The 17,392-nt window shown below is 36.2% G+C and overlaps 1 protein-coding gene across 1 annotated transcript in view; it reads left to right on the forward strand.

Annotated features, from left to right (window-relative positions):
- The window catches only part of SMARCA5 (SWI/SNF related, matrix associated, actin dependent regulator of chromatin, subfamily a, member 5), a 40,957-nt gene that overhangs the window by 10,433 nt on the left and 13,132 nt on the right, over nucleotides 1–17,392 (forward strand). The window contains exons 4-14 of the mRNA XM_032147747.2: nucleotides 407–507; nucleotides 1,490–1,590; nucleotides 2,315–2,494; nucleotides 4,204–4,359; nucleotides 4,927–5,058; nucleotides 6,799–6,867; nucleotides 11,159–11,268; nucleotides 12,754–12,980; nucleotides 14,917–15,038; nucleotides 15,113–15,265; nucleotides 16,682–16,814. Coding sequence (XP_032003638.1) covers nucleotides 407–507; nucleotides 1,490–1,590; nucleotides 2,315–2,494; nucleotides 4,204–4,359; nucleotides 4,927–5,058; nucleotides 6,799–6,867; nucleotides 11,159–11,268; nucleotides 12,754–12,980; nucleotides 14,917–15,038; nucleotides 15,113–15,265; nucleotides 16,682–16,814 — 1,484 coding nt within the window. The remainder of the gene's footprint in view (nucleotides 1–406; nucleotides 508–1,489; nucleotides 1,591–2,314; nucleotides 2,495–4,203; nucleotides 4,360–4,926; nucleotides 5,059–6,798; nucleotides 6,868–11,158; nucleotides 11,269–12,753; nucleotides 12,981–14,916; nucleotides 15,039–15,112; nucleotides 15,266–16,681; nucleotides 16,815–17,392) is intronic.

Genomic DNA, 17,392 nt, shown 5'->3' on the forward strand with positions numbered 1-17,392 from the left:
TCTGAGTCCTTATGCTGCAGCTTTTGCTCGGAGTTACAATTCTAAACGTGGTTTCTGGAACTTTTTTTTCCTTGGCAAAAAGATTTTTAAAAAGGTACACTTTAAAATTCAAATAATGAGATTTTCTGACTACATAGTTCTTGAAATTTGACTGTCATATTTGAGTTTATTGGGTTCTGGTTAATGTATAGTACTGCTGTATTTTAATAACTAATGTATATTTTAAATAATTATTTAAAATATTGCAGATTTAAATTTACTCATATTTTCTACTGTCCACTGGTTGATGCCTGTTAAAAATTTAATTTTGTGGAATCTTGGTCAGCCACTTGACTATGATGTTTAAACAGTAGCTGATAATTAAAGCCAAAACTCAAATCAGGTTATTTTATTTTCATCTTAACAGTTACCGACACCGTAGAACAGAGCAAGAGGAGGATGAAGAGCTATTAACAGAAAGCTCCAAAGCAACCAATGTTTGCACTCGATTTGAAGACTCTCCGTCATGTATGTTAAACACTTGATTTTTTAAAAAAAAATGCCCTTTGAGACCTCCTTTGGTTAATGTTTTGGATTTGTATTGGCTACTATTTGTGAAGCAAATTTTTAGTAATCTTAGGTATTTATTGGTTGTGAAATAAACTTCAGATTTTGATGGAGATGAGAGCATATTATAGGATAGTAGTGCTGTATTTCAAAGTTATATAAAATGTCATTGTGTTTGTTATTGTCCTGAAGCATATATAAAACTAGGGATCGTTTTGCTTTATATTTGTCCCACATAAGAAAACTAATTTATTTAAAAAAAAGATACTTCATGAACACATTTGCTTACTTATCTTCTGATGTTTTTATATTAATTTGTTTTAATTTTTTGTGAAATGTATTTGTTTATTGGTTAGCTTTTATCAAGTGTTTTTCAAAAGGAGCTGGGGGCTACACTGTGTACGTATTAAAAAAGAAAAATCAGGTGACTGTTATGTGTATTTGGTAATTATTCTGGGGAGCAAAATAAGTAGTATATCCTGAAAGAGTGCATTGGAATGTATAAGATATATTGGACAAGTAACTTAGGAATTTCCTTTTTCTTTTTTTTTACTAGAAAGAAAATAAAATCCCCAGATAACCTGTATCTGGTCTTTATGAAAGCTGAAAATACTTGGTTAGGAACACTTGGTTTGTCATTAAAAAGACAAGAGGCCAAAGAGTCTCTCAGACCAGTATATGGGTAATGTAAGAACTGAGTTGTTGGAGTGGGTACTCTGTTGCCCGCAGTCATATTTCCCGCACTTGGTTATCTTCCATGTCCAGCTTTTCCACTTCAGACCACCGCAGCTACCTCTAGTATTTCGGAACTTGCAGAGTTCTTATTCTTCAAGAATCCCTTAGTAATGAAAATAAAGTCAGTAGATATGTGTAGTCCCAGATGAAGAGATTGCCTTGTATTTCTTGTCTTAAAATGCGTATTGTGCGTTTCTTTTGTTCTTAGATGTAAAATGGGGTAAACTGAGAGATTATCAGGTCCGAGGATTAAACTGGCTCATTTCTTTGTATGAGAATGGCATCAATGGTATCCTTGCAGATGAAATGGTATGTGTTGGTAGTTTTTTTGAAGGGTATGTTTTGTATTTAAAATACCTTATACATTGATAAAAGTTTCTTACAGTCTACAGCTGTTAGCAAATGGATGGTCTCAGAAACTAGTATAAGCAGCTTGCCTTAGTTGCATAAATGTGATCTGTATTTTAATTGTGAGGAATTTCCATCTATGAAAATATAATAAATTTAAAAACAATACATTTGAGAAACATGTTTTTGGATGACTTTTATAGTACAATGATGTATTTGCTTCCAGTTTTGTAAAACAAAAGTGAGGTCATTAGTTGTTTATAACCGATAAATATTTTTTCCAGGTGGTAGCTTGTACAATTCTTAGAAAACATTTATCTTTTGTTAACTACTAGTTATGTAATGAATGTTTAAAAAAGTTTGCTTATTGCTATAGTGCTAAAACGTTTAATTGGTTGGAGAAAGTGTGAAGTCAAAAGAAATGTGTTTCAATGCTAGCTCTGCTAGATGGCTTTGGGAATGTCACTTAAACGGGGCCTTATGCGGGTGATAATAATACCTCCTTTAGAGACTTGTGAAAATTATATGACATAACACAAACTTTGATATATGTTAAGTTTTTGCCATTTATTAACTGTTATAAATATGTAGCATTTCTTTTGAACGTTTCTATATGTTGGGAGGTATAATTGTGAAATAAGATTTTTGTTTTTCACTGCTTCATGGTTACTTTGAAATCTTTCAGGGCCTAGGAAAGACTCTTCAAACAATTTCTCTTCTTGGGTACATGAAACATTATAGAAACATTCCTGGTCCTCATATGGTTTTGGTTCCTAAGTCTACATTACACAACTGGATGAGTGAATTCAAGAGATGGGTACCAACACTTAGATCTGTTTGTTTGATAGGAGATAAAGAACAAAGAGTAAGTTTCTAGTATTTCATTACATTTTTGATGCTACAATAATTTGAATTCAGGCTTGGGTATGGGTATAGCTGGAAGAAGGATAAAAGGGACGGGATCTTCGCAAATATTAGTATTTACAAATGTAGCATTGTCTTGGTGGATAAAAAACAGCACTTTGGGAGGCCAAGGCGGGTGGATCATGAGGTCAGGAGATCGAGACCATCCTGGCTAACACAGTGAAACCCCATTTCTACTAAAAACTCAAAAAATTAGCTGGGTGTGGTAGCACGCGTGGCCTGTAGTCCCAGCAACTTGGTAGGCTGAGGCAGGAGAATCGCTGGAATCTGGGAGGTGGAGGTTGCAGTGAGCCGAGATGGAACCACTGCACTCCAGCCTGGGCAACAAAGCAAGACCATCTCAAAAAAAAAAAAAAAAAATCATACTGGGAAGAAGACATTAGAAACGGTAGAAAGCTGTGACTATAGTTTGTTTCTGTCGCTTTTGGGAGTGGTTGTATAAAATCAGTGGTTGTGCTCTCATTAGAAGTTATTTTCTCAATTTTAAAAGATATTTTGAAATGTGAGTTGGTTGGAAATTTAAGGAGCCACATTTTTAGGTGAATGTGTGTAGTGATAATAGTCACAGAATTACAGTTTTTAAAGACGGGTTGAGTCATATATAGTAATTTGGTGATTTATTATGATATCTAACAAAATAAGTTAAAATTTCGATCAGTTGACAACATCCTTGTGGGAAGAAGAGATGGAAATAATGACATTAGTATATAAAGCTCAGATTTGGAAATTTATTCAGACTACTGAATAGCTGTGTACTTGTTTTTTATTTCCTCTTCATTTACCTGTGAGTGATAAGTCTGTATTTTTTTCTCTCCCTTTCTAGTTATGTTGGATATTTTAAGTTATCAATTTTTGTTTGTTTGGGAGCCCAAAGAGTGGTAATTACTTAACCACTCTTTGCTTCAGTTTCCTTACCTTTAAAATAATACTATTAGGAATGTGTTAATACATTTATAAACCTCAAAGAAATACAAATGCCTACTACTGCTAACTATCTTTCCACCCTCTTCCTTTCTTTATGTTAAAACCTCCCTCTTTTTTGTCTAAACCTTTGAGGTTTAGACAAAATTTCTCGATCTAGTGGAATTGCAGAAAGACATTTTAAGTGTCTATTGAATTTTGCACTGGTTAACTTTGTCAGTTTTTTTTTTTTTTTGAGACGGAGTCTTGCTCTGTCGCCCAGGCTGGAGTGCAGTGGCGCAATCTCGGCTCACTGCAAGCTCTGCCTCCCGGGTTCACGCTATTCTCCTGCCTCAGCCTCTCCGAGTAGCTGGGACTACAGGCGCCCGCCACCACGCCCGGCTAATTTTTTTGTATTTTTAATAGAGACGGGGTTTCACCGTGGTCTCGATCTCTTGACCCCGTGATCCGCCCGCCTCGGCCTCCCAAAGTGCTGGGATTAGAAGCGTGAGCCACTGCGCCCGGCCAACTTTGTCAGTTTTTTAAAACTTCATGGTTCTGACATTTAAATGATTAATGACGTTACTTTAGTGTCAGGAAAGCTGGTTCTAAACGTTTGCATAATATAGCTAGCTACTCTACTCCTTTTTAGTATTCCCACCTCCTTTTATATACTAGATTACTTGTCATCAGTAAATGTAATGCGTAGTTTATTTCTGCGTGATGTAATTTTTTTCTCTTGTTACACAGGCTGCTTTTGTCAGAGACGTTTTATTACCAGGAGAATGGGATGTATGTGTAACATCTTATGAAATGCTTATTAAAGAGAAGTCTGTGTTCAAAAAATTTAATTGGAGATACTTAGTAATAGATGAAGCTCACAGGATCAAAAATGAAAAATCTAAGGTAATTTGATACTTAGATGTGAAAAGCCTTCATGTAAGAATTTGATTAAAGTACAGATTTTTTTTTTCTTTTAACTTTAAGTTACGAGATACATGTGCAGAAGGTGCAGGTTTGTTAACATAGGTATGCATGTGCCATGGTGGTTTGCTGCATCTAGCAACCCATCATCTAGGTTTTAAGCCCCGCATGCATTAGGTATTTGTCCTAATGCTGTCCCTCTGCTTTCTCCCCACCCCCCAACAGGTCCTGGCATGTGATGTTCCCCTCCCTGTGTCCATGTGTTCTCATTGTTCAACTCCCACTTCTGAGTGAGAACATGCAGTGTTTGGTTTTCTGTTCCTGTGTTAGTTTACTGAGAATGATGGCTTCCAGCTTCATCCATGTCCTTGCAGAGGATATAAACTCATTCTCTTTTATGGCTGCATATTATTCCCTGATGTATACATGCCATATTTTCTTTATCCAGTCTATCATTGATGGACATTTGGGTTGGTTCCAGGTCTTTGCTGTTGTAAATAATGCAATATGCAGAATATTCTAATGGTGTATTTGGTTCTTTTCTTTCAGTTGTCAGAAATAGTGAGGGAATTCAAGACTACAAATAGACTATTATTAACTGGAACACCTCTGCAGAACAACTTGCATGAGCTGTGGTCACTTCTTAACTTTCTGTTGCCAGATGTGTTTAATTCAGCAGATGTAAGTATTTCCTGGTGCTTTCTGGTTAATAATAATATTTTGCTTAATGCTATATATTTTTGTAATAAAAGTGGCCTGCCTTTTAGCATGGCTTGAGATTATTATTAATTTTTTATGCTTTTATTTACATAGTTAGCCTGGTGTTATCTCCTAGGTTGTCTCTGTATAATGGGAATTTACTTTTGTGCTTTTGGTTTCAATGTTACTTCATTATTACTATTTTTTTTTTTTTTTGAGACATAGTCTCACTCTGTCACCTGTGCTAAAGAGCATTGGTGTGATCTTGGCTCACTGCAACCTCCACCTCTGGAATTCAGGTGATTCTTGTGCCTCAGCCTTCCGAATAGCTGAGATCACAGGTGTGTGCCACCACGCCTGGCTAGTTTCTGTATTTATTGTAGAGATGAGGTTTTGCCATGTTGTCCAGGCTGGTCTCAAGCTCCTAGCCTCAAGCGATCTGCCTGCCTCAGCCTCCCAAAGTGCTGGGATTACAGGCATGAGCCACCACGCCAGGCCTCAGTCTACTTTAAATCATTGTTTTCTCTATCTGAAATGGCATAAATTGTCACTCCTATTTGGTACGTCATGTTGGCCTTTGTTTCAGTGGCTCTAGGTTGACTGGTTATGTTTTTAAGGTGCTGCTCAAGGTATTCCTGAAGTGATTTGTATACCTCACATTGCTTATGTTGTAAGTCCCAAGGATGACTGTCAAATTTAGTGAAATCTGTCTGGCTTTTCTTATAGTCTAACAAACAAATAGAACCTAATCTTTATGGATTATTTATAGTCATAGAAATGATAGTAATGGTTAATTAGCTATTTGAACTGTTAATAGTAATATAATAACTATGTCAAGAGTTTGTGCTATTAGAAATTGCAGTTTTTTTTTCCTGGACCAGCGTTTATTTTTGAAGCTTTGTTTGCATAGCTGGCGTCTCGTGTGTATTGGAGGGATTTGAAGAGCTCCACGTTAGTATATTTTTGTACAATTAAGTTATAAAAAGGTATTAATTAATTTTGTTTTTTTCTGTTGAAGATTATTTGGAAAGAACAGAGATTTTGTATTGTAAAAAGATATTTAATCAGACTCCAAAAGCAATTTTAGCTTCGATTTTGTGTATTTTGATGTTTGTGAGATAATTCCTTTTTCTCACTACATTGACACTTTCATTTACTTTAAAGCAGTGAATTCTAAGATTATGTTTACTCAAAAACAAAGCACATATATAATACATATGTTCAAGAGATGAGGTTAGGGAAACTGCCCTTGTTGAAATCCTAACCAAATATTGATGAAATGCTGGTAATTTCAATTTCATTTAGTAAGTTTGATTAAAATTGACATTGTTTGTGAACTTGTATTTGAGTAGTGTGAATGGTCTCAGAGAACAAACTATAAAATGTTTTAATTTTCAAGCTTTTATGAAACTTGAAAGATATTTTTCAAGAATATTAATTTTTCTAATTCTATAGAACTTGCTTTCCAACTTTTTACTGTGAAACTTGTTATTTTGATGTTTTTGAGAAGAATGTTTAGAAGGTAGTGTGATTTCTGAACTACCTGTTTTAAAATTAGTAACAATGACACATGAAAACCAGGATTGGACTAAGTGATTTTTTTTTTTTTTGGTGGGTTACAATTCAAATTACTAATTCTAGAAATCATTTTTATATCTGGTATTATAGGGTATTTGTTAATATTATCTCTGATCTGAGTATATTTTTTGTTTGTTTATCTAGGACTTTGATTCCTGGTTTGATACAAACAACTGCCTTGGGGATCAAAAACTAGTTGAGAGGCTTCATATGGTAAGTATTTTGGAGTAGTGTTAAAGCATATTTATGATGGGAAAAAGGATAAAGGTTTAAATTAGTAGATTATTTTCCTGTTAATAAAAAGCACAATGGCTTAAGAATCAGATCTGCTTGAATTCTGACACTTAACTCTTACATCTTACAATCAATGTAGGGGGTGATGTGTGGTTGTTTCAGTGTTAGAACCTAGAATGGAATCCTGACTTAAGGGAGAAAGTATTCTCTCACAGTTATACAAAATACAGTGGGGGAAAGAAGAATTGCATAATAATTAATATAGACAAGTTTTTGTTGTTGGTTTTGAGACAGTCTCACTCTGTCGTCCAGGCTGGAGTGCAGTGGCATGATCCTGGCTCACTGAAACCTCTGCCTCCCAGGCTCAAACAGTCTCTCCCCATTCAGTGTCTAGAGTAGCTGGGGCTACAGGCACTGGCCACTATGCCCAGCTAATTTTTGTATTTTTTGTAGAGACAGTGTTTCACCATGTTGCCCAGGCTGATCTCGAACTTCTGAACTCAAGTTATCAACCTGCCTGCCTTGGCCTCCGAAAGTGTTGGGATTATAGGCATGAGCCACCACGCCCAGCCTTAATAGACAAGTTTTTAAAGCTTAGTTCAATTTACATTCCATGGAAGAATCTAACAGGTTCTCTTTTGAAAGGGCTAAAGATCCATCTGTTTTTTCTTGAATCTAGTGACGTCGTGTATAAGCAACTGCTAATATTGCATTATGAGCAGAGTTGGTATGTTTTTGCTTTGCTGTATAGCTTTGTTTCTACATACAGCTTCCTGTGACGGTTCACAAGTAAAAGTTGGTAGGTAGAGAAACTTCTCTAACAGACCCCAGATTAAAATACCCTGCTCAGCAGGTTAAAGCAGGAGCTTGTAAGAATGTTATGTTATATAAAGCCCTTAATGACCTAACTCAGGAATTCTCAGCCTCTTCTGACATTTTGGTCTGGGTATATCTTTGAGAGGGGTAAGGAGAGAGGGGAGAATGTGATTGTCCTGTGTATTGTAGAATGTTTAATAGCATCCCTGATACTTCTACTCACTAGATGGCAGTAGTAACATTCCTCCAGTCGTGACAACCAAAAATTTCTCTAGACATTGCAGATGTCCCCGGGGAACAAAATTGTGCCCCTCCATGACCTAACCTTTTTAACATTCTTTGGCATCTGTTTTACTTCATATATTGAGCTTTAATTTCATAGATTGCTGACCCCACTGTCAGTTTTCTGTAAACATTGTGGTAATTCTAATCTATTTTTGCTTATCGTTTTTGTTACATCTAGAATCCTTTTTCCTGGTCTCTTTACTAATACCTACTCCAAGACTCAGCGACATCACCTCCACTGAACCAGCCAGGCTGAGGCTGGCCTAGGTGCCCTTCTGTGTATTCCATCTTTAACAATCTGAGCATCCTAATATTATAGGACTTTGCAGAGGATATTGAGATGATTCACAAGTGTTTTCCATACTGGATTGTAAGCACAAAGGCAGGAAGCACGTATTTATTTGTCTTTGTATACCTGGCACAATGCCTAGTTAGAGGGGACATTTGAACAGGGAAAAAAATTTAAGTTCATGATTGTTCAAATATTTCATTGTAAAGTACTTTAAAATTCTTAAATATTGAGAGTTTTGTTAAATATTTGAAGATAGTAATTTCCTAGCTACCTTTATTTCAGTTCAGATGGCATTCATGCATCTAAGCACTCTCTTCGTATTTACTTAGACCAAGGATTGTGGAGTGTATATGTAATCTTGGGGTTAGAAAAGGAGGCAGAAGAACACGATTTTTTTTTCCATGCATTTTTTCCCCTTATTCCTCTGCTCTTGGCTTTCCTTTAGTAAATATGTAGGTACATCTAGGTAAAGCAAATGAACAACCCATACAGCAGTATCAACCAGATTTGGAAACTCTGTTTTGTTCACAGGGTATTTTGAAAATGCTTATGAAGTCAGGGAGGTCTTGTAGCTACCTCTCTACTTTCTCCTGCTCTTTACTTTGTACAGTAGCATCTGTGGTCTCATAATGAAGGGAGGGTTTAGAAGTCAGTATGGATATGCTTAGGAATGAGATAACTCTTATTTGATGTATTAGTTATCTAATGCTGCAAAAGAACCCCTTATTCCCTCCACCCCCCAAAACACCTTAACCCCCCTTCAGGGGTTAATAAGACTCCCTTATTTCCCCCACCTCCAAAACACTTAATAGTTTATATTTTGTTAACAACCCCAGAATTCATGGGTTGACTGAATGGTTTCTTTGTGGGTTACACCTAGGTTTATCCAGTTACATTTATTTAGCTGGACAATGCTAGAAGAGAACCAGTGGGGCTAAAGGTCTTCACTTACACATCTGGCAGTTGCTGCCGCCTGTTGACTAGGGCTGAACTAGCTTTTCTACGTGGTGATATTAGAGAGGTGTTGCTGATATTTTTCCCACTAATGTCTAATTTGTTTTGTGATATAGTCACTATTTTTAAAAAACAGTGTAAATAGAACAGAGGTACAAAAAAGAGTATCTTTAGTTATGTAGTTAATTTTAAAACTTACTGTTTTATGAAAATGAGTGAACTACTACTACATATAACATGGAAATGTCTCATTGTTTAATAAAAGAAACCAGATATAAATGGGTGCGTATTGAGTGAGTCCATGTATATAAAGTTAAAAATGATATGCAAAATTAATTTATGGTGTCTCAAAATAAGAATATTGCTTACCCTTGGGAAGGAAAAGAGGGGATAGTGATTGGAAGGGTCACAAAAATGATTTCTAGAGTATTCTATATAGGTAATAACATGGGTACTTTTACAGTACTTGAATAAAATTTCTAGAACTGTATACCCTCATGATTTATTGAAGTGTGTACTTTTATATTCTTTCTGTAAGTTAGGACAGTAAGTTTAAAGACTAACCATAAAGAGATCTAAATGAGACCCTTGTCCATTCTTTTTTTTTTTGAGATGGAGTCTCGCTCTGTCGCCCGGGATGGAGTGCAGTGGCGCGATCTCGGCTCACTGCAAGCTTCGCCTCCCAGGTTCACGCCATTCTCCTGTCTCGGCCTCCCGAGTAGCTGGGACTACAGGCACCTGGCACCTTACCTGGCTAATTTTATGTATTTTTAATAGAGACAGGGTTTCACCGTGTTAGCCAGGATGGCCTCGATCTCCTGACCTCGTGATCCACCCACCTTGGCCTCCCGACCCTTGCCCATTCTTAAGCAATGTTAGTCTGCATGCAAGTAACTAGTTTTAGACCCGAAAGGCAGCAAATCGTTGAAAATATCATTTTAAAAATTTACTATTGTTTTTAGTATTTTATGGTAGTATAACAAGTATATACTCACATATACAGGCACATCTCATTACGCTTTGCAGTGCTTCACAGATACTGCATTTTTAAGAAAAATTTATTTTGCAAAACAGATGGTTTGTGGCAACGCTGTGTCAAGGAAGTCTATCGATAAACACCATTTTCCCAATGGCATGTGTTTACTCTGTTTTTAAAGCAATAATGTATTGCTTTAAATAATGTATCACATTTTTAAAGCAATAATGTATTTTTAAATTAAGGTATATACGTTGTTTTTTTTTAGACATAATGCTATTACACACTTAATAGTGTAAATGTAACTCTTAGATGCACTGGGAAATGTGACTTGCTTTATTGAGGTAGTCTGGAACTGAGCCTACAGTATCTCTGAGGTACGCCTTTATCGAATAAGTAATGGTCTTGTATTACTACCCTTCAGGAACCCAGTAGTAATAAATTATATACAGTTAGCTCTTCATATCCATAGGTTCCACATCCATAGATTCAATCAACTATGGATTGGAAATATTTGCCCCCAAAAATAAAAATAAAATGGATGGTTCCATCTGTGTTAAATATACCGACCTTTTCCTTGTCATTATTCCCTAAACAGTGTAGTGTAACAACTATTAACATAGCATTTACATTCCATCAACTATTATTATAAGTAATCTAGAGATGATTTAAAGTATATGGGAGGATGTTTGTAGGTTATATGCAAATAGTACATTTTATATAATGGACTTGAGCATTTGTGGATTTTAGTATTCACAGGGAAGGGGACAGGAACTAGTCTCCCACAGATACTGAGATATGACTGTATTCGCAGGGAGAAATCCTAAGAAATCACTTGATACGCAGAGAAATTTCTTTTTCATATATTTTATATACAATTCGAAGATGCTGAAATATGACCTTATGTGTAATATTGGTATTACCTATTTATTTTTGTCCTTTTTAAGGTTTTGCGTCCATTCCTCCTTCGTCGAATTAAGGCTGATGTTGAAAAGAGTTTGCCTCCAAAGAAGGAAGTAAAAATCTATGTGGGCCTCAGCAAAATGCAAAGGGAATGGTATGTGTTCTCAGATGTACTTGATAGCACTATTGATTCTTCCCTAAATTTCATTTGTATTTTGTTTTCCTAATTTGTGTCTTCATGGAATTTCAGTTTGCTGGATTGAACTCAACCTGAAAAGAGTTTTCTTGTCATGTAGTATAGGGCTTGCTCATTAAGTTCGTTATAGAAAGTTTTGGACCTATTAGATGACAGAATCGGGATGGAAGGCTCAATGAATCCAAAATTAAAATTGGGATTTAATTAAACGGGGTTCATATGAAACCATCTACTTGGAATTTTTAAAAAGGAAACTGTGATAGCACAGTGTGGGAGATACATGGTTCACTTAGTAGTTCATAAATACTGGGTCAGTGTAAAGTAGCTGCAGAAAAAGATACTGTTAGCCTTAATGTAAGTGTAGTGTTCAAAGGAGAGGAAATAAATATAGCTACCCTTTACTGGTCTCATCATATTTCATGTATATTTAACTGCATACTTAAATTTTGATAAGTATTTGCAAGAGACCAGAGTTGTTTGGTTAAAGGACTTAATATCATATAGAGAGCTGGGCATGTTATCTGGGTAAGAGGTTATCTGTAGAAGGTGGTTGGTCCTAAATGTCCTCAAAACTTTTGAAAGGGTAGCAGATATTAGGCTTACCTTGGATGGCTCTAAAACAGAACTAAGATGAGTCAATGCTAAGGGAAGACAAATCTTTTTTAGTAAAACATTTGAGCGAACTTTATATCAGAATTGAGATGGAAAGGTCTGCCTTGTTTAAGCATAGATTGCCTAGGCTACTTATTTTGTTCAAAGGATCCAAGGCTCTAAAACTTTGATGCTTAGACAAATTACTCATTCTTTCATAACAATGTCTAAATTCTTAGTATACGTTCAAGGCTTTTTATAATCTGGCCTTAGCTTATGGCTGTAGCTTCACAGACTTGCCTCACAGACATACCTCCCTCCCCCTGTGTATTTATACATATGTTTAAGTAACGTTGTATTCATATTATTCTCATCATCATGCCTTACTATTTCATTATTCTTCCTGTCTTCTCAGATGTTAGGGTTCTTACCTAAATGCTACACTAGCTATGGGGTATGTAGTAATCGAATAGTGGCACTTCCTGTTGCAAAAAACTACAAACTAAAATTATGTTGAAAACTTACATTTTTTAAAGTTTTGCTTTATTACTTAAAAATATTATGTCTTACTGCTTTAATTCTACCCAAGGGAACTCTTTTTGTACTTTTAAAATAATATCCTCAAGGCCCAAGGCATAAGTATGAACATTATAATGCTATGGACAGTAAAGAAAAATGGAAGCAAAAAGAAAGAGGTTACAGATGTTAAATTCCTAACCATACCTAGGAGTTGATGAGTAGTTTCTTGTAGATATTTGGGGGTTCATGTGGGGAAGGGGATTAAGTATGTAAAGTGGCAGGGATTGATCAAGGAACATTTGAGCTCTAAAAATATTTTTCTTCTTTGAATAGGTATACTCGGATATTAATGAAGGATATAGATATACTCAACTCAGCAGGCAAGATGGACAAAATGAGGTTATTGAACATCCTAATGCAGTTGAGAAAATGTTGTAATCATCCATATCTCTTTGATGGAGCAGAACCTGGTCCACCTTATACAACAGATATGCATCTAGTAACCAACAGTGGCAAAATGGTGGTTTTAGACAAGCTGCTCCCTAAGTTAAAAGAACAAGGTATCTGTTACCCGTGTCAGATTATCAAAACTGTTTTAAAATGCTCATGTTAAAACAAAGGAGCACCGTACTTTGAAATGACTGCTCTGATGCTTTCCAAAGTTGAAGTGTAGAACATTAAAAAAACCTATTCATTATCTGAGCTCTGACCCCACTCCTGATTTTAGGCCTTAAGTCTCTTAGAAGGTAAGCAATAGTTAGAGCAACCGTACTCCCTTGATTTTGGGAAGAGTTCATACTTTATATATACTTTCCTAGAAATTATAGCTTTCTGTCATAAAATGTGAAGAATGCACCTCCCTCACACACATGGTTACCAGATCCATTGTTAGACAGTGGTGGTGTGTTCATGATATTGTTTTTTAATTGGTGGTGTGTTCATGATATTGTTTTTTAATTATTTATGTGGAGTTTTAATTTAATAAGGTACCATGTACATGGACCTGAAACATTTTTATTTGTAGTATGCTGACTTTTTATATGAAAATGGGTATGTCTGTGATGTGTGTTTGGGTATATTTAAATTACACGAAGGTAGAAAGAACTTAGAAGCCAGCTTCCAATTTTAACTAATAAAAACGTTTTTAGTCTGCTATACCTTTCCTCCTCCCAGATTATTCGAAGCAAACGCCAGACACTATAGCCTTTCATAAATTATTATATATCTCTTAAAGATACGAAATATCACTGCAATAGTATTAAGTGTACAGATTCAAGTTTGTGTTTCTCTCTATATTTTAATAAGAATGACAGTTGGACCAGTAGATGAATCTCCTCTATGATACTATCAAAAGCATATTGTAAGAGTTGTCAGTGAATGGGTTTACTTTTTTCTTTTTATATCTTTTTGTAGAGATAGGTTTTTAAAAAATGCTTTCCTTGAAAGCAAAGTAATTAAAGGAATTAGATTGGTGGGGAGGAGTGGCAGGAACTTGGTGGGAATACTCAGATATTAATGAAAGGTATATTAAACTCTGCAGGGAAAATGGAGATTATTAAATATCTCATGTCCCAGCACTTTTTGGAAGGCTGAGGTGGGCAGATCACCTAAGGTCAAGAGTTTGAGACCAGCCTGGCCAACATGGTGAAACCCTGTCTCTACCAAAAATACAAAAAAAATTAGCCAGGCGTGGTGGCATGCACCTGTAGTCCCAGTTATTTGGAAGGCTGAGGCAGAAGAATCACTTGAACCTCGGAGGCAGAGGTTGCAGTGAACTGAGATGGCGCCGCTGCACTCTAGCCTGGGTGTCAGAGCAAGACTCGTCTCAAAAAAAAAAAAAAAAAATTCTTATGCATTTGAGGTGCAGGAACGTGTGACAACAGCAGATTATCAGCCTCCTCTTCTAGGACAGGATCATTTCATAATCATTACTTTTCAAAATGATCCTTTGTCTTGATGTATTCTACTGAAGGTATTATGTAGCTGCCTAAAGAAGTGGAAGGCAGTCAGATAATTTGAATCATGTCAGGTAAGTGGTAAGTGAAGGATAGTCACTGTAGATATATGAGGCACGTATTATGGTCCTTTGATCTGGAATGGGTCTTCAGAACCAGGCTGAGACCAGGAGTATTAGGTGTGTGTTGGAGGTTTGGGGAGTCATATGCATTGAAGAGTTGTTGTGAAGTAGTGGAAGGTTATTTTTAAACATATATGGGGCAACAAGATAATGATTATCCTACCCTTTGGGATGGCAAAGCCTTCGAGACCAGAGGCAAATATGCTTTTCTGTACAAATGTTACCCTTTTTTATTTGTGCCATGGTGAGAAAAAAGTGGGAAATGACTGACTTGGATAATAATGTGTAGATTTTTTTCCCCCTTGTAACCAAGTAGGTAGCTTTCGAATTAAGGATAATTGGTTAGTCTTAGTTTTGGTTACCCTTAAATTTTTCGACTTTTGAAGCCACTGATAATAGATTCTTATATTCCCCAACAGGTTCACGAGTACTAATTTTCAGTCAAATGACAAGGGTATTGGACATTTTGGAAGACTATTGCATGTGGAGAAATTATGAGTACTGCAGGTTGGATGGTCAGACGCCCCATGATGAGAGACAAGTGAGTAAAATATGGGGAGGGAGATAAAAAAGAATCAGATAAACTTTTTGACAATCATTTTGTTTTATCCATAGGACTCCATCAATGCATACAATGAACCAAACAGCACAAAGTTTGTTTTCATGTTAAGCACGCGTGCTGGTGGTCTTGGCATCAATCTTGCGACCGCTGATGTAGTAATTTTATATGATTCTGATTGGAATCCCCAAGTAGATCTTCAGGCTATGGTAAGAGATAACAAATAAATATATTCTGTGCTTAGTAGATGCGTTAGTTAGGGCAAGCTAATTCTACAAGTATCAGTGACTTAACCCAGTAGAATTTTATTTTTCTCCAATCTAATGGTTCAGTGAGAGTATATTGAGGTGATCTTCCATCTAAATAAGGGTATTTCCATCTCAGGGACCTGCCATATCTTAGGACCCTGGAGTCCTCTGCTATGCTGCATCCAATTGGCAGAAGGGGGAAAGGATAGAGTTGGGGATTTCCCAGGAAATTTTTTGTGGGTCAGACCTTGAAAGAGCCTGCTTGTCTCTCCACCCCCTTGATCAAACAATTGGACAGAACTCAAATCATGTAGCATAACTGACTGCAAGGGAATTGGTAAATTATAGTATAGTTGTATCACAGGACCAAAGAGAATTGGGTTTGATGAGCAACTAGCCTGTCTTCCACCTTAGTTATTTAAAAGAACACCTGCGTGAGAGTACCTGGTCAGATCAGGAAGATTATTTTTAGATTCAGAGAATTGATACTGCAGATTTTCCTGACCTGTGATATTGGTGACCATAGATCCAATTTTAATCTCTGTCATTAGTCACTTTTTTTTTTTTTTTTGAGATGGAGTTTCGCTCTTACTGCTCAGGCTGGAGTGCAGTGGTGCAGTCTTGGCTCACTGTGACCTTTGCCTCCCAGGTTGAAGTGATTCTCCTGCCTCAGCCTCCTGAGTAGCTGGGATTACAGGTGTGTGCCACCACGCCTAGCTAATTTTGTATTTTTAGTAGAGATGGGGTTTCACCATGTTGGTCAGGCTGGTCTCAAACTCCTCACCTTCAGGTGATCCACCCACCTTGGCCTCTGAAAGTACGGGGATTACAGGAGTGAGCTACTGCACCCAGCCCATTAGTCACTTTCATCTTGTACTCTTACTAAGGGTGACTGGGGAAAATTGACCAATTATTAGAAATAAGGGAGTTTTTTAGGAATGTAGTTAGCAAAAGTGAAACAAATTCATATTCAAATTAGTTTGACTACTTGTATGTAGTTAATTGGGTAATATTTAAAGATTAGAATTTTTATGTTGTTGGCTAAGTTGTTTCATGTCACTTTGCCTGATAGCAGTGACAATTTGGGTTTGATTTAGATAGAAAAACATTTTGAATTTACACCTAGGAAAAGAGACTTAAAATCTTTTCCCATCAGACGTAAAAATTATAATTTTGTATATTGTTTGGAGACATTATGTGTTTTATCTCAGTGTAACCTAGCAGAATTCATCTGATTCCTTACAGATTCAGTGTTATTACAAATTTTAAGAAGTTTTGTACTTCAGAATATTTTAATTTTTTTTCTTAGCGTACCCATTTCGGTGTTATTTATGTGACTTTTAAATTAAATTCAAAATAACATGGTAATTTATTTAGGATCGAGCACATAGAATTGGGCAGACCAAGACAGTCAGAGTGTTCCGCTTTATAACTGATAACACCGTAGAAGAAAGAATAGTAGAGCGTGCTGAGATGAAACTTAGACTGGATTCAATAGTCATTCAACAAGGTAAGCCATGGAACTTTAAAACTTTACCAAGTTGGATTGACACAACCTGTTTTTGTTTGAAAATCATCTTAGAAGATTCTTGTTACTAAGCATCCATTGAGTCAAGCTTGCAGCCAGTAGAGATGACTTGTATTGCAAATACAGTAAACTTTAGTTTTGTCATTAAAAAGATGGACTTGGGCTCAGGACAGTTGAGGTTTGAATAATGACTCTGCCAGTTAGCAGTTCTCTCTCGTTACGTGAACCCGTTTCGTCATCTGTTAAGTGGGGATAAAAATAACTACACTTAAGGGTTTTAAAGAATTAAAGGGGATAATGTATATAAAATATCTGACATTCAGTGTGGTGGTTAATAATTTATATGTACTAACTACTCTTGATTACTGTGGGGAAAACTGAAGAAATAAAAATCAAAGAGCCCGATTTTATTCTTTTTTCTTGTCTGCAACTTATTGAGTACCCACCAGATGCTAGGCACTGTTCTTGGTGCTGAGAATTCAGTGGTAAATGGAACATATAAGTATTCTTACTTTCAAAGAATTTACAGTTTAGTTGGGAGAGAGAGATGAAGTAAACAA

The sequence above is a fragment of the Hylobates moloch genome, unplaced genomic scaffold (assembly GCF_009828535.3).
Source record: "Hylobates moloch isolate HMO894 unplaced genomic scaffold, HMol_V3 SCAFFOLD_3, whole genome shotgun sequence".
NCBI classification, from domain to species: Eukaryota; Metazoa; Chordata; class Mammalia; order Primates; family Hylobatidae; genus Hylobates; species Hylobates moloch.